The 23,573-nt window shown below is 52.1% G+C and overlaps 1 protein-coding gene across 4 annotated transcripts in view; it reads left to right on the top strand.

The window, feature by feature from the left end:
* The window catches only part of VAV2 (vav guanine nucleotide exchange factor 2), a 147,045-nt gene that overhangs the window by 75,861 nt on the left and 47,611 nt on the right, over window positions 1-23,573 (top strand). For all 4 annotated transcript variants that reach the window (XM_075772758.1, XM_075772757.1, XM_075772755.1 and 1 more), the window contains one exon: window positions 19,349-19,407. In XM_075772758.1, the coding sequence (XP_075628873.1) occupies window positions 19,349-19,407 (59 nt within the window). The remainder of the gene's footprint in view (window positions 1-19,348; window positions 19,408-23,573) is intronic.

Below are 23,573 nucleotides of genomic sequence, written 5' to 3'. Positions count from 1 at the left end.
TGTCCAGAGCTCTGCAGACCTGCCCTTTTGGGGCCAGTAATTCCTTTCTTTTTTTTTTTTTTTTTTTTTTTGCTCCCCCCCCCGTCTTAGCCCGTTAGTGAGCGCACGACGTGGCTGCGGGGCCCCTCCGCTCCCTCTCGCGCAGGGCATCGCCAAGGGCGCGCATCCATCTTGCTGCAGAATTGATGGCCTTTGTCAACGAGGTGCGTTCAGAACCTGAGCCCTTACTGCTGGCTGGGCTCCGTGTTGAAGTGAGCCTGTATTAACACAGAGATAGAGCCCTTTTATTTCTTTTTTTCCCCCTCTCCCCCTGCTACCCAAGGCTGACCACGGTGCCATCCGCCTGCTCTTTGTCTCTAATGTCTGATCAAATGGCTGGAAGAAAGAGCATGGGGTGGTTGGAGCTGCGTTTTTCCCCCTCTCTGGATGAACGTGCGATTACGAGTGCGTATTTTTGGCTTTTCTTTGCTGTAACGGGGCTGGAGCTCACTCTTTACAGCCCATGCACTTTTAGCGTTGCATGTTGAAATTCCTCGAAGCTTCTGGTTTCTGTGTGTTCCACGCTTGCTCAATCTGTTCCTATTAATTTTTAAACACTCACATTTTAGCAGTAGATAAACAGCTGGTGACACTTTCGGCGTCGCAGTGTGTCATCCGAGGAGCTGGCGTAACTCTCCCGGCACCGCACGCCGAGCGGGGGCTGCGCCGGGGCCATCGGGATCCCGTTCCCTTGGGATGCCAGTGCTCCCTGCGAGATGCCGGCAGGACCAGGGCTCCCCAGTTCGCTTTTCCTGCTATTTTAAGCCATTCTGATACGCTGCAGGTCCTAAGAGCGAAGCTAAGCTCGTGGTGGAGGATCCAACTGGGGAATCTGCCTGAGCATCTTTGACAAGGCTATTTACATTCCTTAAATCATTGACTGAAAACATCACGCCTGACTCTTTCTTCCCTTTTTTTCTTGGAGGCAGCCAAGATCTAATCTATGATTTTTTTAAAATTTTTTTACAGCTGTAGGGATTTGTTAGGTCTGAAGGGACCCTTAGATCATCTTGTCTCGCCCTCTGTACAGTAGTGACCATGGAAATCCGTCCAGCTTCCCTTCCGCCCTGTAATCCGTGAGCTGTGAGTGTGCACGCCCCGCCAAGGGAGCCAGTGTTTTGGATCTCTTGGAGCGCAGATCTTTTCTACGGCAGAACGCAGTATGCTGTGAGTGGTGCGTGTCTCAGTCGCGCAGCAGTAAATGCGCTGTCTGCAGCGTCAGAGCAAATTTAACGTACACGGTCGAATCAAAGCGCTTTATGGGTGTATTTATCCGCCGTTACAGTGTGCGAGGAAGGGAGGTAGTTTCTGACTGTCAGAGTCTCTGGGAAGAGCTGCCTTGTGGATTCCTTCTCCATCAGCGCCAGGCTCCTGCCTTTCTGTGGCTGTAAATAGGTTAATTGACGTGACGGCATTAGGCCATGGAGACCTTGGGTTGTGTCAGAGGTCTTTCTGCGCTGGCACGGTCGGCGTGTGCGGTGCCATCCTCTCCAGGGATGCACCGGGCTTTTCTGGAGAGCCCAGCGCGGGAACCGCTCTGCCCGGGGAGCGGGAGGGTGCTCTGAACAGCAAGTCATGTTTGAAAAGCTCTGCTGACACTTCTAGTTAATCATGGTTTGGGGGAAGTCGGTATTTGCTATTTTGAGAACCATCCTTTGAGTAACAAATCAGAGGGGAGCCGAGGGCTATTTCTGCAGTCAGAATTTTATTGATGGAAACACCTTTTTTATTTCTAAAATAACATTTATTTCTGAAGGTGTTTCACCAGCAACTTTTCAGGAGTGAAGCAGAATATATACAAAAATAAAAAAGAATCCTTTTATCTCAGTCTGGGGAGGGCAGGGAAGAGGAGGAGTAGCATCCTTACTGCACACGGCTGTCTTGGCTTCCCTACTGCATTGCACAGTCTTCAGAGTCTTCATTTGTATAAACCATCTAATAATTCAGAGAGGGAAGCTCTCGGTGGTATTTGTAAGCCTGGTAGAGCTGTCCTTTCCCAAGTTAGCCTCTTTCTTTTGAAATGGTTCTTGCAGTTTCTGGGAAGTTGGGCAGGAATTGTGCAATGAGGAAGGGAAACCCACCAAAATTAGGAGCACATCCCTCGCTCCGATACTCAACCCTGGCCCCTGCTTGTAGCTCTCAGGCTTACAGAATAAGAATTTAAACATTCGTAATTTTTCCCCCCGAATGACACAAACCCATAGAAGAAGGTGTCATCGCTGACCTCGCATCAGGAGCTAGGAATTTCTCCTTGCTGCTGTGAACTGCTTGGAGTCATCCTGGTTTGGTTTCAGCGTCATGAATGCAAAATGATTTAAGGAAAAAAATAAATCAAGTTTTATGTTGAGACGGTAGAGGAGAATGGTGCATTTCAGCTCGCCTTGCTGCTGGTGCTAGAAGCATCAGCCAAGTCAGGTTTTTTGGTGAGCTACTTATGTTCTCACCACGTGTCGCGGGGCAGCGGGGACGTGGTGCACGGAGCAGCCGCCTCGCGTCCTCCCAGCCTTTGCTCTTCTGAACAACTCGGTTTAGTTACTGGTGGCTGCCCGTTCTTCTAGGAGTCGGGAATTTAATACAGTTGTTTTCCATGTCTGCAGGGAAAGCCAGAGGTGACGCTTCTGAGACATACGAGAAGTGACTGAGATGTCCGCCCGGCTGGCGCTGGCTGAGGGGTCAGGCCAGCAGTGTGCTGTTGGCACGTCCCCCGGCTCAGGGGTGCAAGAAGGGGGGAGTCAGTGGGTAGAAACAGGCAGGCACACGCGTGCGAGAGATTTCTCCTTGTCACCTCGTGGGGGGCATCTAAGAGTTCAACCGGAGCAGACTGTCCTTCAGCTTTGGATTTTTTTCTTTCTTTCTTTTTCTATTTCAAGAGCAGTAAATTCCTTGTGATGGCTTCAGCATGGAACCAGACAGCTCTGTGTTGGAACCGCCTGTGCTCGTGGTGCTTCTGATTGATTCTCAATAGCCTGGAAAAACTAGGCAGTTGTTTCTGATGTGGAGTTTTCCGTGCCCTGTGCACGGGAGGAGGGAGCAATGGGCACGTTCTCCTACATGAGCAGCATCCTGCATCACTCCTCCCTTTCCTTAGAGGAACTTTGGGAGGGGAGATAATAGCAGCCAACTTTGTAATATCGGCGGGCTGAAGTTCGTGTCTCATTTTCCAGACTTGCTGGATGCTTGCAGAGATTCACAGAGCGACATAGGCGCTGGGTAAACAATTCCCTGTTTGCTTATGTGCCTAAACCCGGATTTAGGAGATTTGTGAGCCTCTTATGAAGGCAATGCTTTCAGGAGGAAGGGGTGGGTGTTCTCGCTTTAAAACAAGTCATAACCCGAATTAATGTTTCACGAGCCTAGCAAGGGAGAAGGTTGCTTCCTCGTGCCCCACACTTGAACTGCTACAGCGCGCTCGAGGTGATCTTTTCAAAGGTTATTAGTTACATATGAAACCAGGGCCTTGTATTTACACATGGTCTAAGGTGAAGCCAGGAGCTCGATAGCACCGAGCGGTATCTCAGCTTGCAGAGCAGTTTTCAGGGTCACGGAGCAGCCCCTGGTAAGGTGATGGGCTTCGGTTGTGAGTCCAAGTGTCGCCAGAGGCTGGAGAATTGGAGATGTTTAACAAGCACGTTAGTGCCAACCCTGGGCGAGGAGGTGGCTGACACCTGGGTGGCTTTGGGGAATTTTGCTTGGCAAGCCAGCTTGTAGTAGTAATAAAACCCCAAAGTTTACAAGGTGCTTGCCTCCTCTCTGGAGTCCAGGAGAAGATTAGGGCTAATGAAATAAAGTTTATGCTTGCTTTCCTGTGCTTTGCTTCCTACCGTTCTCCCTTTCTGCTGAGTGTTTCTGCTTGACGTTACGCCGTGTTTCGAGGTGCTCAGGCAGGGGTGCAGGCAGCGGGGAGCCCCAGCCCTCTCCTGCACCAGCACCCAGGGCTGGACCCGGCAGGATGAGTGTTTCCTGGCTCAGGAGGTCCTCGGCTGTTTTGTTTCCAGTACATCAAGCTCTTCCGCAGCTTCCTTTTCTTCTGGGGAGGATTTTCCCTATTTTTTTTTTTTTTTTTTAAACTTAAAGCCATGAAAGTGCAGAAGTTTCGTCCGGGTGGATGCGTGCCTCTGTGCACAGCGTGGGGCAGCCCACAGGTCTGGTGACCCGCGTGGGATTCTCGCTGCAAGCCCCGATTTTGTGTAGCTGCAGAGAAAGCAGCTTTGGTGGGAAAGGTCCCCCATCCCTGCAAAGGTACAGTTCCAGCTCTGAACAAATCAAAGCAACAATTCCCAACCAAATTCAGAAAGCTGCCTTTTACAATGTGCTTGAAAAAACCCCTCTTCTTACTTCCTACCTCTTTTGTGTACTTTAGTATTATGGGAGTTTCTTTGAACTTAAACAACTTTGCTGCCGATTTGTAAACCGTAGCGAGTCTCAACCAGCTTGTGCTGGTTACAGAGCTGCTCGTGCTGCTGCAGAAGGGCTGCGTGAGGGGCTTTGCTCCCACGAAGCTCCCTGGGGCAGAGATGGATGCTTTGCAGGTAGCACAGGGACCCTGCCCGAGCGCAGCCCCCCAGGTTGCGATTACGGTGTGGGTGCAAGATGCATCCGGGGCTCAAAGCCGGGGAAATCAATGGAAAAGCTTCCGCTGCCGTTGGGGTTTGGACCACGGCAGTCTCTGAAGCGTTAACCTGCAGGTGCCTCGAGCTTGAAGCAGGATCCTGTATTTTTATTTGGTGGGACGGCGAGGCTGCGGTCTGACCCTCCGAGCCAAACTCCCTTGATGTGGCAGGGGGACAAACCTGTCCAGGGTCCGTAGGTGGGCTTTGGAACTGCTCCCACGTATCCAGCTCCTGGCATGGGCATCTCCCGTCTGTGCCGCTGCTCTGGGGCTGGACGGTATTTACACTTCATGGCCACGCCAGAAGTCAGAGGGCTCTGCAAAGTGCAAAGAACTGGCTTTTTAGCACTTCAGGATTTTTTTTTTTTATGTTGCTGCATTTTTCTTTAGCAGCTGGAATGAAGATGAAGGAAATAACCCAAGGAGAATTTCAAGCCCCCTCTTCAGTAGGTAAATTACCCTTGTGCGAGTGGATTGGTTTCATGTGGATGCTTCCAATTGCTCCTGCACGTGCAAAATGTTCCTCTCAAAAAACCTCTTTTTTGTGCTCCATATGTTTTTCCCTGACCGTCCAACTCCATTTCAGAGCAGAGCAGAAATGGGAACTTAAAGGTATGTGAAAATCTGTAATATTTTCTGCTTACATCCAAGACCTTGATCAAAAGGGATTAAACTTAATACAGACTTAAGCCGGTTTCTCGGAAGCAGGTTTGGCTATCCGTGTTTTGCATCTGACTAGCTGGTTTTTCCATCTGTTTCGACAAATCCAATCAATGCTGGGGGAGGGGGGATGCTTTTGCGGGAGAACCTCTCCTTGCAGTGTGCTGTGCAAAGCCACCGTCCCTCCCCGGGGCTGCGGGAGCCTTTGCAGTCCCCCAGGCTGGAAATCCCTCGGGTACCTCGAGGCAGAGCTGCTGAAAGGGCCGAGGTGACGGTGTGTTTGCTGGCTTGCAGCTTTTGAATTTAGAGCCCGGTCCAAAGCAAAACTTCGGGTCCAGGGACACCTCGTGAAGACGTCCCAGTTGCTGTGAGCAGAGCCACGTGCCCGTCTCATCTTCTGCCACCGTGAATTGACGCATGCAGCTAGTTTTCCGTGCTCTGCCTGTGCTGAGCAGTGCTCGCAGCTTGGGTGCAAATAGGCTCTGTAGGAACTGCTGCCTCTGACGGGGGCTTTACCCCCCGGGAAGGCTTGGGTGGTTCTTTCTGACTCACAAGATGAGGGATTTTGCTTGGTTGAAAAACTTTGGGCATCATGAGTTGTGGTCAGAAAGAGTCCCCGAGCCTTTAAGCAGGAGGAGGGGATGAGTTTGTGGAGCAGGTACCCTGCAAGTTGGGGAGGAAGCTTATCTAAAACTGTGCGAATTCAACTGTTGAGCAGGAGGAGCAAGTTTTTCACCAAAGTTCAACCTGTTCTGGCGTTCCCCATGGTGTAAGACAACCACCTCTCTGCCTGGAGCTGCTATTTGTAGTGTGATGGCTTGGCAATCATGGCATTTCCGATACTTGCATCAGTGCTCTGGAGTCAGGAGTCAGCTGTGGGACCCATTCCCCTGAATTTTGCTGATAATTATATCCATACATAGCACAGATGCGATAATTATAACCACCCTGCTTAGCACAAGGTGGGCTCCAAGCCCTGGGGACAACACAGAGATGCTTCTGCAGGACCTCCAAAGCCTGTAGAGATCCAGAGCAGCAGGACCAGGGTTTGGACCACCTGAAAACACAAAGGCACGATGAATGCTGCATTTCTCCTTCCCTTCCATGGAAATGATTCTGCTGGTGGTTTCTGCCCCGTGCTCCGATACCTTGGCACAATGCGTCTTTGTGTGGGCTCGATCCCACGTGACAGCACGAGGCGATGCAGGCTGAACTCTGCCTGCAACCCTGCGTGCCCTAATTAGCCGCTACGGTCAGGGCGTTGCAGACCGCCTGTGTAAATCTATTTACCAGTGTTTTAAGCTAATTAATGTTTCAGGTTTCCCCCCCATCCTCCTCTGTTCTCGCTCCTCTTTAAGCACACAGGGCCAAGGCACACAGCGTGGTGGCTTTCAGCAGAGACTCTACCAGTTTGCACAAGCTGAGGTCGGAGCCGTTAGCGCCCGCATCCTCCTACGTGTTTCACGTCTTCCCACGCTTGAGCTAATTGCTTCAAAATTTTCATCCCTGATTGTTCTCCCCAAAGCGGGTGGCAGGGAGGAAAGGCATCCGTGTAGCAGCAGATTCCTTGCTGCGTACCGCAGGTTGACAGCACTTTGCAAGGAATCTGCTGCTAAAACTGGATGCTGGATGTCTGTTTTCCAGAGCAGAAGAGTGTTTTGTGGCCTCTGAGTGGCTAGGCTTATGCAAAGATTGTTTTTCTGGAAAAAACAGGAAGATTTTAGAAGGGAGGAGTGAGTAAACTGTGGGAAACTACTTCTCGAATAATGACTGCTTGAACTTGCACTTGAGACTTGACTTGGGACTTGGTTGAGTTCCCTGGTCCTGTTTTTAGGCACTTTTTTTTTTTTTTTTTTAAAGTGTAATTTAAGTGCATTTCTCCCCACTACTTTGGGGGGCTTCAAACAGGATGCTATGGCCGTGTTTTCTTTCCGTGTCCCAAAACTGGGCAGAGCTGCTGCGTTTCCTTTGGGCACCTTGTTGTTGCTCAGTGATAATTGCGTGGCCGCAGCGTTACAGGAATGCTACAGGAGCATCACCCGGTGTGCAAGGTCAGCCCACACCGCTTGTGTCTGCGGAGCCTGAGACACATCGGTGGGAAGATGCGTGTGTCGGGAGCATCAGTAACGTTGCACGCGTGCTTGCTGACAGAAGTCCGAGGGAGGTGTTTGCCTCTGTGACAACCACCCCGGTAGCGCAGACGCGTGTGGCTCGTCCGAGCCCGGGGAGGGCTGTGCAGCCAGGAGGCACGGGGGCCCAAACCTGCTCTCTGCCGTTCGGGGTGCTGGTTTAGGTAGAAAAGGGCTGTCCTGGCCTTGTGTGCCTCCTCATACCTGGCCAGCAACTCTTCGTTTGTCTTTTTAAAGGTGGAGTGATTCCCTGTGGGTGCTTTCGGGGTAAGCTGCTGGCAGAGCTCCCACGTGTCTTTGCTGGGGAAGGGCAGAGGTACGGCGGTGCCCAGCACCCGCCTGCCCGCCACGCCGCTCTCGGCTCCATCCTCTGCTGCTCGGCTCTCTGCATCTGGCCGGGTTCATTAGGGATCCACTGCCGTGTTAATTGGGGGCAGAGGGAAGGAGCTAGCTCGGCTGGACCCAGCGTGGGAGCAAGGAGCTCCGGTGCTGTGCCCGTGGGTGCTGTGCCCGTGGGTGCTGTGCCCGTGGGTGCTGTGCCCGTGCCGATGGAGCCGTCGCAGTCGGCCGGGGAGGTTCGCTCGGTGGCTGTGCTCTTACCTGAGCGTCTGCTCCGGGAACCTGAACCAAACTCCTGCTTTAGCTGGTTTGTTTGTGGTTTTTTCCCCCCTCTAATTTCCAGGAAAGCAGAGTTTCCTGGCTCCGTTACCTTTGTTTCCCAAAGGACACACTCCTATAGCCAGCTTTTGTAACTCTTACAGAGCTATGCAAATGAACCCTCGCCAGTTATAAGCTGCATTTTTTTCTAAAGAGGCAATTTTGTAATATCCTTGGTCTGGAGGGAAGGCAGCCAGCCCCCAGCTCGGACTGCCCGTGCTCAGGCGTTTCTGGGAATCCTCCTTGTCTCTGGGCATCCATCAGGAAGATGCTGAAATCCCAGCTGCAATAAAAAAAAATTAAGCTCTTGGTTTCTTCTTCCCGCTGGCTCCCTTTGCCCAAATATATTCCATTATTGCTCTAAGCAAAGGCTAAATTAGACTGCCTTGCGCTTCACTGGTCAGCAAAGCCACTGCGTGCTGGGACGCACTGGGATTGCATCAGAAATGAGGGGTCACGGTGCTGGGCAAAGCTGGGGAGGTGACACAGCACCCTCAGGCAGTGGTGGAGCCCCAGGAGGACACGGGGAGGTACTGCCAGGGGGACAGAAGTACAAGGACAGCTCTTCAGAAGGCCCTGTGCGATGTGTGAGTATGTGAATAAACTGAAATCTCAAGATCAACACGTGCAAGCATTGCATCCTTCTCCTCCCCCCTCTGAAACCTGAGGCAGGACAGTTCCGCTGTTGAAATCAGTCTGGGCTGGGTCTCCTGTGCTCCGTCCCGCAGGAGTGTTTGATTGCCATCTCTGACCACCACACAACGTACCTTCTGCCTTGCGTACGTGGACTGCCACGGAGAGACGGAGCATCCAGCGAGTGTTGAATCACACCTCCCTCTGATCCTTGGTTTCAGTTTCGTGTGTTGCCGCACACCGGTGCTGAAATAGTTTAGCTTCATATTTAATTAATGCTGTTCCACATCACGCAGAAATGGGAGATTGGCTGGGGTTACCTTAAACCCCGCAGTTGTGGCGCAGGCTAACGACTCATTTCCAAATCAGCGCTCAGAGGTGCTAACAAGCTTTTCCCATAAATAGTTTTTGGATAGCAAGGCTTTTCGTTTTCATTCCTTTCTTACGCTAGTGTTTAACAGTTGTCTTATTTCCCGTTACTTGCAAGTTCTGTGCAAACTGATGGGGCCAAGCTGAGCCAGGGAAAGCAGTGGAGATGCAGGAGGAGGAGCTGTGCGTGGCCACTCACCCCTGCACCTCCTGCCGAGCACTCGATTATTATTTTTTTCTTTCCTGTTTAGTAGCAGTGCCAGTTGTTGGAGGACTAGTTGTGCACGGCAGTTCCCAGAGGTCCTGAGGACCCTCCTGTAGTCTGCTGCCATGGGCAAGCTCATGGACCCGTCCTTAGCCAGGACCTTTGCAGAAGCACCGGGTCTCTCTTGCTGAGTCCCAGTGCTGGGCACATAAAGGTGCCATTTCAGCGTGTCTTCTGTTTTCTCCTGCCTGGCAGAGAAGGTTCTTGCAGAGCCAGTGTCTCTCCAAGCCCTCGTACCGGGTAGGCTTGTCCTCGCCCTGAGCCAGAGCAGAGGATGGCTTTCCCTGCGGCAGCTGGGTGCGTTTGCAGCAGGCACAGCCCCGCCGTGCCCCGTGAATCCCCGCCGTGCCCCGTGAATCCCCGCCGTGCCCCGTGAATCATCCCCGTGCCCGTGAATCATCCCCGCCGTTTACAGGAAACCAGTTGCTTCATTTCACCCAGAGCTTCCTCCGGGCCGTGTCCTTGGCTTTGTGTCGGTGCTTTCTCCAAGCCCAGGGTGTCTGTGTCACCGACCCTGCTATTGTGTGCCCCAAACCAGCGGCTGTGCTGAGCGTAGCCCTCGCTGTCCCCTCGCCCTGTGCCCTGAGCACCCATGGGTGCTGATGAGCTCTTCCTAAGGGCCGAGCTTGCTGCTTTGAGTGGTTCAGGGTCATCAAAGGAAATCTCTACCCCCATACTCAGCTGGAGACGCAGCAGCAGGCGCTTTCTCGGTTCGTGCCTGTTGGCTTTGGTGTTGGCTCACTTGAGAAGCTGCTTGGGCTCCCTCCTCCAGGGCTTTTAAAGTCCCATTAAAGCCAGCTCCTCACTTCAGTCATTCCTATCAGATAGTGATAGTAAAAGTAACCGAACGAGACGGCAGCTCAGCATCCGTGTCGGAGGAGAGAGGCCATTAAGTAGCAGAATAAGTATTTATTGCTGTTGTATTAAAGGAACTTGGCAGCATAAAGACAGCGCTGTAGTTTCAGGGCATTAATTTCTGTGCTCGGGAGTCGTGGGTGGCACAGCAAGAATGCGGTCGGGCTTGTTTGCAGCTCTCGGTGTTTCTGTGTGTCGGGTTGCTTTGCTTCTGCCCTCTCTTGCCTTTGCATCGCCCCGTGTCCCGGGGAGGCGAGGAACCTGCTCCGCCTTGGTCCTGGCTCTGTTTACTGTGGGATGGGGACATCTGTGTCGCAAAGGGGATGGAGGAGCACCGACATCAGGGCTTAGGGTCCCCTGAGAGATGTGTGACAATGTTTCCTCCGATACTCAGCTGCTCTGTAATAGGAAAAGACAAATTGGCATCTTAAACATGGGGTGTGTGTGGGGGGACACATCTGGGAAGCTCACAGTGGTGTGATACAGTGCAGGGCTTTTCTTACCAGTAGCTGTAAATCCATCTGAGTTGCTCTTTCCTCCTCCTTGTCAGGGGATGTTGCTGGTTTTGCAGTGACTGCTCGCTGTTGTAAGGCTACACAATAGCAGACATTATGCTGGCCCCAAAGCGCTCAAAATGAATGTGTTAAAATGATACAAGTTCTGTTCCTACTGGAAATCAGCAGAGGCTTTGCCAGTGACTTAATATTTGTATCCCCAACACGTAATGTGGCCAAATCACGGGTTTAATGCTAAATGTTGCTGGGTTTAATAACCCTGTTTTAAAAAGACCGGCCGAGCATATGCGGTGTCGCGGCAGCAGTGCTTGCAGCAGCACCTTACAGCTAACGGGCTCCACGAGGCAGCGGTGCTCTGGACGGGGAGGAGCTGCCTGGAGCCCGGGAACATCCCGAGTTATCAGAGCTGCCGTACAGTGTCCGGGCTGGAAATCAGAGCAGCTGACGGGACCGGGGGCGATTTTTACAGTGGCTGAGGGTCGGGTCTAGAAACTCCCTCTCCTTTCTCTTCCCAGGATCCTGTTCCTCTCCTTTTTTCTAATGGGGTTTATCGTCCAGGACTGATCTGTAGATGGACCTGGCTCCCTGGAGAGCTGCTGGCCGTGCCAGCGGGACCACAGGAGCCAGGAGAAAAACCTGCTTCTCCCCTCCGCTCCCTCTCTGCTCCCTTGGGGATTTCCTCCCTCCTGTTTGGGGATGACCGCTCTGCAGCAGGCCAATTTTTACCTGACTCCTGCTCCCCGGGGAGCCTTGGGCTTTCGTTGCGTTTGCAGTTACGGCAGGTGATGCTTCCCAGCACTAGTGGGGTGGCACTTGGGGGTGGTACGGGTGCTCCCCCAGCCGTGGTGCCACTTTCTCCCTCTTGACGCCTTGGAGATGGTGAGGGCATTAAAGGCATTGAGCTCACTTACACCTTTATTATATAGAAGTGTAATCCAGTGCTTATCAAATATGGATTTGCAAGGGTCCCCTGAGGACGTGGCAGCCACAGATTGCAACTGCAAAGGATTGCTGGTCCAGGACGCGGATGCTCCGGGCTGCATCCCCAGCATGGCGAGGCTCACCTCTGCCCGTCCCGCCGGCCGGGCTCGGCCCCGGGGAGCAGAGCCACGGGCGTGGGAAACTCTTCCGGTGCCCATCGCTGCGTGGACTGCTGGGCTGGCTGGGAAGGTATTTTAGACCTTTTTAGTCAGGTCTGTAAAAAATGCTGTTCGTACTCCAGCTTTTCTTGGGTAAGCGCTCCTGTGACGGCAGCCGTGCTGGGCAGTCACTCCTTCCCCAGCTGCTTTGTAAGGAAATAATGCAAAACTTCGGTGCGTGTTCCTCATGCTTTCTCAGAGGAGTTTTTGGATTTGGTAAAGATGCTTTTGCCTGGAAAGTGCATCTCTGACCATGGGCCCTCGTTAGAGGGCTTAACCTCGTTATCTTGAGAGGTTTAATCGCTCATCCCTGTAACGCAGCAGTAACCATAACGCAGCCTGACACGGGCGCTCTGAACTGTGGTTAAGAGGTCTCGGGGACAATCTGCGTCAGATGCTCACTTGAGATCATTTTAACCCTTTGCTACTTCCATGACCAAGGATGCCTTTAGAAAAAGGAAGGAGTGCGTACATCCAGCTTTCCTTGCCGAACTTCAGAAGCAAATTCCAGCTCGTACCTGGTTTTCCGGCATCCAGTTTGCAGATTGGAAGTCCAGCCCAGCAGTCCAGCCCTGGTCCTAGCATCCCTGGCCAGTTCTCCACCAAACCACTGTTTGGGGCTCAGGATAATATTTACTGCTTCCCTGAGAACAGCACTTCATGCTGTACACAAATATTTGAGGCCAAGGGAGCAACAAACCCAGAGGGATGCTGGAAGCCGAGCAATTCTGCTGTTCCCCGTCTGCTCTGGCAAATGGGTTTTGTTTTACATTTCTGGTTCTTCCATCTCCTGTGATTTGACGGGTGCTCTAAAGCTCATCTGCAGCTCCATAGCAATGTCACGAGTTGCCGATAATTCAATAAATCAAAAGGGAGGGCAGTCAAGGATCCCTGGAATGGGTGTTTGTTGGAGGAGAGAAGAGTCGTTACCGTATGTCCATCATGGAGTTCCCCATCTGTTGCGTGGTCCTTACAGCGAAACATGGGGAAAGAAACCTGCCATGGACACACCGCCACGGGAGAACTTCTCTGGCTTTGATTTGAAATCCTTATCAAATATGTATCAGCTGAAATCCGCTCAGCTGGTGCCTCTCCAAACGCTGCGTGCCAGCAAACACCACGCTTCCCCGGCACATTGCCTTTCCGCCTGGCGTGAGTGGGAATGGGAGGCGAAGCTGTGGCATCCCTGGGCAGAGAGGAGCAGCGGGGGAACCGTTCAGGCAGGCACGTCCGACCTGGAAAAGCACGATCCAGTTGTGCAAACGGGTTATTACTTAATAGCCCCCACCTTCAGCAGCCAGCTGGGCGAATGACGTCCAGCTGAGAGGCGCAAGTCCTGGCTGTAGGAAAACCAAACCGGTTTGGTACTGCAACGGGGCTCTGCCTGCCCTTGGCACCCCGAGGAAATAAATCACAGCATCTGAACTCCTCCTGCCTGGCCAGGGGCTGCCGCTCTCCTGCCGTAGCCAGGAGATGCTGCCTTCGGGTACCGGGTTGTCTCAGGAACTGTTGATTTAAGGAATTCCACCTGTGGGACGCTCAAGCGGCAGCAGCTCCGGCTGCACGGTGTCTGGGGAGAGGGCTGGAAGGGGTTAATGTTTGCTGCGCTCACCGCGCGTGTGCTATAAGGTCTTGCTGGTTTATGCACTAGGCAGTAGCACGCACGGGGCGCAGATAGTAGATCCAGAGGGAGCAGGTTGTGTTTTGTGTTGGCTTTCACACGCAGGGCTTGGCCACGCTCACTTTCCAGGGCTGGCCTTGCCGGGGCGCAAATCATGGGAGAGGCGTATGCAAACGGAGGTGATGGAAGGCCCGAAACTGCTGGTGCCACTTTGGTTTGCAAATACCGGATGGATCCTGGTCGTGCACAGCCCCGGGGGGGGTGCAGCTGGGTGAGAGCACTGGGAAATGCCCCAGGTGGGCAGCGATGCTCCTCGGCAGGAGAAGAGCAAACACGAGCTGACCGGCCACCTCACCGCCCGCTGCCACGGGCACCGGCGGGAGAAAATACAGAGTTCTCCAGCACCACGAACTGGAGGCAACTGGGTCAGAGCCTGCTTGTTCTCATGGCTGCTTTTATTTTAGCAGCCTTGTCCCCGGACTCTTCACATCAGTGTTTTTACTATTGGATGCCGTTATCCAACTCAGAACTAATTTAACCAGCTTGTGCCTGAATTTGGGGTGCGGTTTCTCCCCATACAGGGGCTGGGGATGTTTGGCCCGAGGATTTCTTTTGCTCTTCCTGAGTTTAGGGGCAAACCAGACAATTACTCCGTGCCGTTTCTGAAACCACGTCCCCCCCAGAAGGGCACGTGCAGAGGTGGCAACATCAAGGTCTCTACCCGGACTTATCGCCGCTGTGCAGAGCTCCTGATTTGCTTAGAAGCAAATATTGGTTCGTTCTGGGACGGTGTGACTTTGCCGGGGCTCGGCGGGGGCTGCAGCCTGGCTGTGACCCCTGCAGCTCGCTCGGGCTCTGCGGGCACGGCGCGCTGGCGGGGCACAGAGACCTGGGTAGTTCCGCGTGTGCAGAGGGTTCTCCAGGCTAGCTGGCTCAGTTTGGGGGGTTTTTTCAAATAAGGAGAGTGTTTATTTGAGCATTTTCTAGATGCATGCAGATACCATCAGCGATAAACAATGTGGGAGGAAATAGAAGAGCAGTAAGCATAATCATTTATTTTTTGTTTTGCTTTATTTTTTTAATCTGCAAATTCCTAAAAGAAACTGTTATTAGGAAGGAGGAAGAAAAGTGGTGGATTTCTTCTGGTGGTGGTGTGGGGATTTTGTTGTTTGTTTTGTTTTTTTCTTTTTTCAAAAATCCTATTTCTTTACGCAGCCAGGTTACTTACAAAGTGACCAATGAATGTGAGGAGCCCAGTCTGAAACTCGATTTCTTTTTTTTCCCCTTCTTTTCTTTCTTTTTCCTATGAAGTGCAGAACTTGGTGCTTTTTTAAATCAGGGTGTCCATGCGATCCCTGATGCTCAGCCCCTGAAATCACGTGCACAGCCCTCGTGCTCTGTTCCCGGTTCTGTTGGTTCGCAGCAACGATTTCATCCCGTGCGGCGTGCCGGGTGGTTTAATTTAGCTCATGTCTAAAAATACAAGGTGAACTGAAACATCAGGAACGCGAAGGGCATCCCTCACCTTGCCTGGTGAAAGTACCAGAATGTCCCGATAACCCTTTGCAGGTCGACTGCAGAGAAGGTCTGTCTGTACGTCACCTGCACTGCGTACCTTTAGAGCTCTGCTTCTGGCATCTTACTGTCAGCAGGATGTTATATATAGCTTTTGTGGTAATGTTTGCATGCTGAATGCAGTTTTCTTGGAGGAAATGGCATTGAAAAATGGGTGAAGAAGTAATAATAATAATAATCCACATAAGCCGCTGTCATTTAAGCCCATAGCCCTCCTTCTCCCGGAACACAAACGCACAGATGAAAGTATAGTTTTCCCAAGCAGCATCTTTAAATGACTTTGCGAACCCTCTCATCAGCCGGTGCTGAGCAGGGTGCTTTCCTCCGGGACATCGCTGCCTGGGGACGGGGCCAGGAGAGCCCCCAGCGCTGCCCCAGCTGGGGCGGTGGCACGGCACTCATGCCGTTCGGTCGTTGTCGCCTTTCCGAGTGCCGTTGGGGGACCGGCACGGGTGGAAGATGTTGCTCGTAGCTCCCAGTTTGCTCCAGGAGCACTTCCAGGAGGCAGCAGCCTCGGTTCTTCTGGATTCCCAGTTTTGAGCAGTGGGTTAGTTTTGAGAGGGAAACCCAAAGGTCTGAGCTGATGAAGTAATTAACGTAAATCTGAAGGGAACTTGCCCCACGGCAAGAAATCTTTTTTGGTTATACCATCTGCCTCGGGAAGCGGAGCATTTGCATTTCCAGGCTGCCATAAAAGAAAGGGGAGGTGTAAATAACCAGTGAAGTATAATTCCACTGAGCGTCATATCTCTATTAGCTGTATTAATATGTCCTTGCATTGCAGAAGCAACGAAAAGCCTCGGATGAGATGAGGGACCCCTTGTGCCAACTGCTGCGTGGGTGCCTGACAGCAGGAAACGATAGCCGGGAGCGGCAGGAAATATTACTGGGTTTCTCTGCAAATGTGAAGCTGCTTTACAGGGAAAATGAGACACAGTTTAGCAAACACTTAAGGATTGACTTGCTTTTAAGAATGTTGTTTAATCCTGTTGAAATTGAGAGGATTACTTATCCTTAAACGCATGCTTAAGCACTTGCCCGTCGGGGCTGGCAGGCTGGAGCGCGGGAGCTGTAAGAGGAGCTGGGGTTGCACTTGGCTTTTCTTGCTCTCGGCGACTGCCTTAGTGGGAGCTGTTGCTGGCAAAATACTCCCTGAGATTGGGACAGGTACTGTTCAGTCTCGGTTTTGGAGATGCCAAGCTTTGGGGAGGTTCTTTGTAGCTGATCCCTCAAAGTGGGTCGCTTTGCTTACGTACCTGAGCGTCGATTTGGGAGCCTAAGCGGAGGTAAGCGTGTCTGTGCGTGCTGGCTGGAACCAGGTCCCGGGCTTTGATGTGCCAGGATGTTCAGCGCTCGGGGCTTTTCATAAAAGAACAAAGCAAAAATTGTTGGCGTAGAGAACAGTGCGCTTTTCTCTTAAAATTTCCCTGGAAGTCAAACTCTGCTGTATAACTGTCTGATTCATAAACTGATTTTTGTACTTTAGAAGTCTAATAATAGACTGCAGAAGAGACTCATTCAATCACTCTAGGACTTCCCTTGGACTATTTTAAGCCCGGTGGAGCGGGGCCGGGGGCTGCCAGCTGCCTCTCCAGCCTCCCACCCCGTTTGGACTCGACGTTTGCAGGTACCGCTCGCCAGCAGCGATGCTCGGTGCCGCAGCTCTGCCTTGGTGAGCCCCAGGGCCTTTCGTGGAGACTAACGAACTCAGTGCCATCTCCTCTCCCAAACTGGGGAGAATTTTACAGGCGAGAGACTGCGGCACGGAGAGATTTAATAACATGCCCAGAGCGATCTTTCAAGTTGTGGACAATTTTAGGAGTAAGACCTGATTACTTTGACACCCGGCTATGTTTTAACCTGCTTTCTCCTGCTGCTGGTCGTGTCATTTCTCAAGGCAAAGCCACCCTTAGTTAAAGACGCAGATTGAAACGCTCTGGGAGCGACACGGTTCGCCTGGAGTCGCGGGCAGGGCTGCCTTCTCCTTCCAAGGGGGCTCAGCCCCGTTCGCTTTCTCCGGAGCAGGTCGGCTCTTCGAAGCGTGACATTGCCAAAAGCCATGCCTTTGCTTGACGCTCCTCAAAGCCAGAGGAAAGGAGAGACCGGCCGGAGGGAGGGGTGGGAGAGGCACGGTGAGAGCCAGGCTTGCTGTGAACACCTCCCTGAAATGGAGGTGGGAATCTCACCTTGCTTGCAGCTCGCTGGCAGGAGAGCACGTGGCTGAAGCACCTTTTCCAGAAGCAACCAACCTTTCCCCATGCTGGTTTTTTGTTAGATTATGGTAAAATGAGGAACTTTACTGCTTTTCCATTCGAGGCGCTAAATTTCTGCTTGAGAAAGTTCACAGTTTCTGCTCTAGTTGCACAGTAATTATGGTCCATAATTAGTGGCTCCAGGGCATCCCTGTAAAACCAGGCTTGCCGGGGGTGGTGGTCTGGTAGCTATCCAGATGGGCTCTCGAGAGTAAGAGATAGGCCAGAATACGCTCGTGACAGCAGCAGCAAAAGCAATGCTTTCTGTAATTAAAACCAAAATTCCTTATCCATGTCCTCTGCGTACAGGGAACCGTCAGGGCAACAGCTTAAAAAAAAGCCGTGGAAAGATGCTTTGGCAAGGCTCTCTTTTGCTAGAAGCATTGTGCGGGGCAATAAAGGTGTCCGAGGTGCGAGGGAAAGTCCCTCTGGCTCTGGAGCTCCTTTCTGCATTGAACTCCCGTTACCGACATTCTGTACCAGGGAGAAACTTGGCCGAGTTCGGACGTTCACAGAGTCTCATTGGCCTTGCTGAATAATTCAGCATCTCTGTTCTCCGTGTGAAAGCCAACCGCTAAATGCCAAACTCTGGCAGCTCCTTCGTTGCCACTGTGGCTTCGGGTCCACGCGTGGGGCACCGGCGGCCAACGGCTGGGCTGGAATTCGCGGCAAGGGTAAAAGCAAACAGTCCTGGAGCGATTAGAGGGATGAAGGTCACAAAAGCGTGGAGAAGACAGAGTTTGGAGCAGGATTCCTGGGATCTGCCGCAGCAGGAGGAGCTCAGGCTGCAGGGTGGTCCTGGGGAGCTGCGTGCGTGCACCCCCCTGAAACGAGCTCGGTGCTCGCGTGCCTCTGGCAGGGGGAAGGATTTGCGTCGGGATCCTCGATGCAGCTCTGACGTTCTGGGATAACGCCACGGGAGGGGGAGAGGCTTCGAGTACCAGCGCAGTCCCAGGAGAGAAGCCAGGCACTCACTTAGGGCACGTGCTCCCCCGGGCGACGGAGCCGAAGTGGCTTAGCGAGCCAGGGGAGCATCCCTCAGCGGGGGGGCACGCCGGCCCTAAAGGAAGCAGCGCTCACGGGTGCCTCACGGCTGGGTTTGGGCACAGGGCAGCTCCGGGCAGCAGCAGCCCCCCGCGGTGTTGGGGGCTGTGTGCCTGGAGGAGAGCGGGGCGCTGGGGGCCCTGGACAGCAGGGACGGCTCAAGAAGCCCTTTATCTGTGTCCTGCATGCAGGCATCTCTATTCATCCCAGTGGACAGGAAACCAGTCCAAAAATAATAGGTTTGTTTTTTCAGTCTAGCTTTGAAATGATGAATATGAGCAAGAGTAAAACATGTTTTATATCTATAAGGGACTAAAACCATTCTTTGTTTGTCTTAATTGAAAATTCTGCATAGCAATTAAAACTTAGATCAAAACTGGGAGTTTTCAGAAAAAGCTGGTGGCTTTACTGTTCCTGATTGCGATGCTGATGAAAATACTTCGTTGCTGAATCACTTCTGGCTGTTTTCTGTTAGAAAAGGGCGACGGTCTGCACTCACCTCTGACAAATTGATGATGCATCTTTATTGAAATGCAAGAAGTGAAAACCATTCAGTCTTGGCAAGTTTGCCTCAATAAGGTCATTCTGTGTGAGTAGAGACGAAAGGGGTTATAAACCTTTTGTAATAAAATACAAGTAAGAGGGGGTTTTTCCAATGCTTCCCAGTGTTTATAAAATCTGTTGGAGCAGGTCTGGATGTATCGTATGAGCGGCGGGATGGAGTGTCCTCGGATGAGGCTGTTGAATGGGTATCTTTATAGCTGAGGGTTAAATGTCTTTTATGCTCTGTGGTAAACCCAAAAGCAGTGTTTGCGCTGATAGTGTCCTCCAAGCCCGGCTGGTGATGTGACACTGACGGGGGGACTGGAGCACTTCCATGTCAGTGGGTGTCTGGGTCCAAGTACGGGGCTGAGGGTCCTCAAGTTCCCACCAAACCTTCCTCTGTCGTCAGTAAGCACACCAGCATCTTTTCCTCTTGTTTCCAGGTGATCTCTGCAGTATCCAGACTCTCCTTCCACAGTATTGCTCAAACCAAAGGAATTAGGTAAGATCCTTTCAATACGATGCTTTAAATAATGTTTCTCTCTTTCCCTGTCCGTATTCCTGGTATTTAATCACCTCAGACTCTTTAGAAGTGTTAGTATGGTTGGGATATATTCGAGTTAAACAGATGTGAAGGGTGCCTTTGGGATGTAGGCAGGGTGCTTGTAAAAGCACCTCACCGGCTGCTCAGGAATAGTTTGAAAATAAAACAAGTGAAAATGTAGTGAGTTGTGTGCAGTGTGCCAGCTGGGGAGGGAGCAGGGTGGGGTTTAGTCTCTTTGCTGGAGGTTTTGCTGGGGTGCCCCGAGGTTAATTAGTAACCTGGCCCTGGCACCCAGGGTGGGCTGCCCTGCTGCCGGCACGGCTCCTCCTCTGCTCCTGGAAGGGGCAATGGAGAAGGAACTAAAAACAACCCCGTTAAGCAGAGCTGTTATCTTGGTCTTTGTTCAATTCCCTGCAAAATTGGTTTGCAATTGGTTTTCTTGTTAGTGTGCATTTTTATTATTAATCTGGCAACATCTTCTCATTAGGACCGCAGATCTAACTGGGAGGAGTTCTCAGCCTAAAGTACCTTTCCTCTCTTTGGGGGGCGATTGTTTGGGCTGTGTTTTTTTCCCCAGCTGCAGAAGACATTTGCTTTTCTCCGCAGAACGTGTCTTGCTGCTCCTCAGGTCAGGGTGTAGCACGGTGTTGGTGTGCGGCTGCACCCAGGGGCCAGCCTCGGCCACAGCCAGGGCGTGGGGACGCGGGCTGGAGGGGACCCCGCTTTACTTCCAGCCCTGCTGCCTGTGTCCACCACCCCACGCCATGATTTCCACCGTTTGAACTTATTTTCAATATACATATATATATATAGGATAGCTGGAGAAGCCTGCGGTGCTTATTATTTTAAGGGAAAAGAGCAGCCAAGGCGTTGGGAGGCAGGCAGCAGCGGGGGCACCCACGTGCACAAGCTCCGGTGCTTTCGCAAGGGCTGGATTTAAGTCCGGCGGCATCGCGGGGGGAGGTCGCGATGTGCCACCCCTGGCAAAGCCCGTCCCTCGGCAGGGAGGTCCTGGTGTCGGTTCAGGGGGTGCGTGAGCTGGCTGTCCTCGGGGAAGGCTTTGGCTGAATCGCTGGTGGTTCAGTTGAGGTCTCCTGCTGCCAGGGATGGGCGGGTTGGGCGATAGCTGGGAGCCAGGAGCAGGGAGGCTTGGCTCTGCTGGTGGATATGCAGCATTTTCTCATTCATTCGACAACCAGTATTTACGGTTCCTGCTGAAATCCCTTATCTTGGAAGCCTTTGGCACCGTAATTACACAAGAATAGCACAGAGCTTAGTGGGTCTTTGCTTCTAAGTCTGTTTTCCTGCGTATTAACCCTGTTCCTCCTCCCCATTGCCAGCTCTGCAAAAAATTAGCGGGAAAATACCCCCCCGGGGTGTCCCTCCCCATCATCGCTGTCCCCTGCAGGCAGAGAGCCCTCGTTTTGTCCGTTGCTGCATGGCTTTTTCCTTTTAATTAGATGATTTCTTGCTACACCATCAATGACAGAAACTAATCTCAGATGAATTAATTTAATCTGTGGGAACCAGCAGCAGCTCTGGCTCCCTGAAGGGACTGGCCACATCGGCCACCGCTGCCCCTCGGCTCCCTGGGTCCCCACCGATGATTGTGGTCCCTATCCTCCCCTCCCCCGGTAAAGATGCTGCCATTGCAATAAATGGGAAAAGTCTTATTGGCTTGGGCACGGTGCTTAAATACATGGTAAATACAGTGCAGTTAGGATGATATATGGATTGTACGGTCTTTAGCCCCATAGCATGAATGTGGCTCTGCTCCAACCCCTATTTTGGGGTCTAAGATTACAGGATCACACAAATTAAGAATGAAATAAATCCCCAAGCCTATTACTTGTCCTTAAATAAGTTTCATGGCATGTAGGGTAGAAAAATAAAAATCAATCTTGTATGCTATTCAGTGAAAGAAAAAAAAAAAAGTCTTTCTGTATAATAATTTCTGGATACATGAACCTTGCCAGAGAAACCCTGTTTCACAGAGTAAATCAGATAGCTATCAGGATAGCTATGTTGAGATGACAGAGTGTTTCTTCCAAGGAGCAAGCTACAAGCAACAAAACACGGCAAAGAATGATCTTGAATGCAGTGCTTTGTTTGCAGCACACTGCTAAGGCTGGGCTTAACCTATTGCAGCTGAACCTACAGCCCGTGCTGCGTCGTTCTCCTCCTGCTCTGCTCCAGTCCCGGTTGCAGGTTGCAGAAGTCCTGCAGAAAGCAGCGTCACCCTCCAGCACGGCGCGTCGCTGACTTACCTCCTAGCCGGCGGCGGTCTCTGATGATTGCCAAAATAGGTTTCTTTCTTGCACGAGGCTGTTTGCGCAAACAGCACAGACGATGTTTCCCCGCTAATTAAGGCGGCGTGTAGTTGCAAGGGCCACCACCACTGCACCGGGTTGGTTTTGGGGTGGTGCCCCATGCACAACAAGCCCCGCGATGATAAGAGGCTTCTTGGTGCCTCCTAGAAAAAGGCAGATTTTCTCCCTTTAATTTCAGAGGTTCAGAGGGAAGATGCTTTTGCGGATAAGGAGGTGTGCTGAAGGGAAAGCGGGTGCACGAAACTATGTTTGGATCTTGGCTCTGCCCCGGGTGCCGTACACGGCTCTGGGCAAATCCCTGAGTTTCCTACGTCTGATTTTCCCCTCTCAGAAGCGGGGAGGTGAGAAATGCCTTTGTTCACCTGCCTTGCTGGAGACCAGACCTGCCCGCTCGCGTGGGCACAGGCAGCCTCGGGCAGCGCTGCCTCGTGATCTCATGTGGGAGCGCAGGCTCTGCGCCGGTGCGATAATACCCTTTTCCTGGCGTTTTCATCTGCGTGGCGTTTCACAGGCCTGTATTTGAGGACAAAGAAAAGATCCTCCTTGTGTAGCATTGCCCATCAGCTAAGGAGAGGAGATTTTTTTTAATTGTTATAGTTTCTTATCCTCTCCTCCATCTGTCTGGGGGACTGGCCGCAGTCACGGTGAGAAGTTACCGCTGTGTCCTTGCCCACCCGTGGCCGTCTCTGAACAAGGAGCCTTTATTTTACAGCCAGGACGCCGGGAGTTTCCGCTGCAGACCTGACTGGGGGCCCATTGGCCCCATCACCCCCTTCCTCGTGCCGGCTGCACTGAACGCTCCCGACTCAGGCGCGAGGGTCCTGCAGCGGACAGAAGCCGCGTGGTCGTGCGGGGATAGCGTGCGAAGGTTCTCCTCTGCTCTGGAGCACAAGCTGTCGTTCCCTTTGCAAGTTTTCTCGAGCAAACTCTTAGCTCTCTGGAGGACAACAGGACTTCTTGGTGCAGGTCCCAATAAGCCAGCTTTTTTTTTTTTTTTTTTTTGCCTTTTTTTTTGCCTTTTTTTTTTTGCCTTTTTTTTTTTTTTTTTTTTTGCTTAAGGCTTTCCTGCTGCAGCCCGGGTTATTCCCTGGGATCCGTGGCAGATCCTGGTGTCCTCTGGGCTCCGCAGTCGTCGTCGTCCACCTCGCGTGAGCGAGTTCCACGGGCTGAATGTGAGCTGTGAGCGGAGGGGGCACATGTTTTTTCATCTCCCCGAGATATGTGTTTTTCCTGGAAGCAGAGTTTTGCAAGCGAAGCAGGAGGTTAAGGAATATTGTCTCATGCTGCCCGCATGCATTTTTAATGTGCGCACAGTGAAACCATCTGAAAACGGGAAGGAGTTAGCGTGTTCAAAGGCCTTTTACTGAGGCCCTTAATCTGAGTAAATCCTTTATATATGAACTGAAGCTCTCAGTGACTTGCTTCAGAAGGCACTGCAGTTAATAGATTTTAAAACATTTGCAAATGGGGGTGAGGGGTGAATCCCGTTTGTCAGGAGGAGGTTGGTTTTCTCCTGCGGGAGCGGTGGCGATGCTTTGGCCGGGGGTGGAGGGAAGGAGAAGGGAACGGTCCTGGTTTTCCCCATCCTGGGGGCCGAGGCGGGACCCCCTCAGGTCAGTGGCCGGCCAGAGCTCGTTGGAAGAATAAGTGACATTAGTTTTACCTCCAGGCAAACACAGCGAGGCCAGTCCATCACCCTGGGCTGAGGTTCACCTTGCATTTAAACAAGTAAATAAAGAGAGGCCAAAATGCGGATTCTCTTGGTGCTGAACCTCTGCGCGTCGCATGCCCTGA

Source organism: Balearica regulorum, chromosome 20 (assembly GCF_011004875.1).
Source record: "Balearica regulorum gibbericeps isolate bBalReg1 chromosome 20, bBalReg1.pri, whole genome shotgun sequence".
Lineage (NCBI taxonomy): Eukaryota > Metazoa > Chordata > Aves > Gruiformes > Gruidae > Balearica > Balearica regulorum.
The sequence above is the reverse complement of the archived record's forward strand: the minus strand, read 5'-3'. Positions and strand labels throughout refer to the sequence as shown.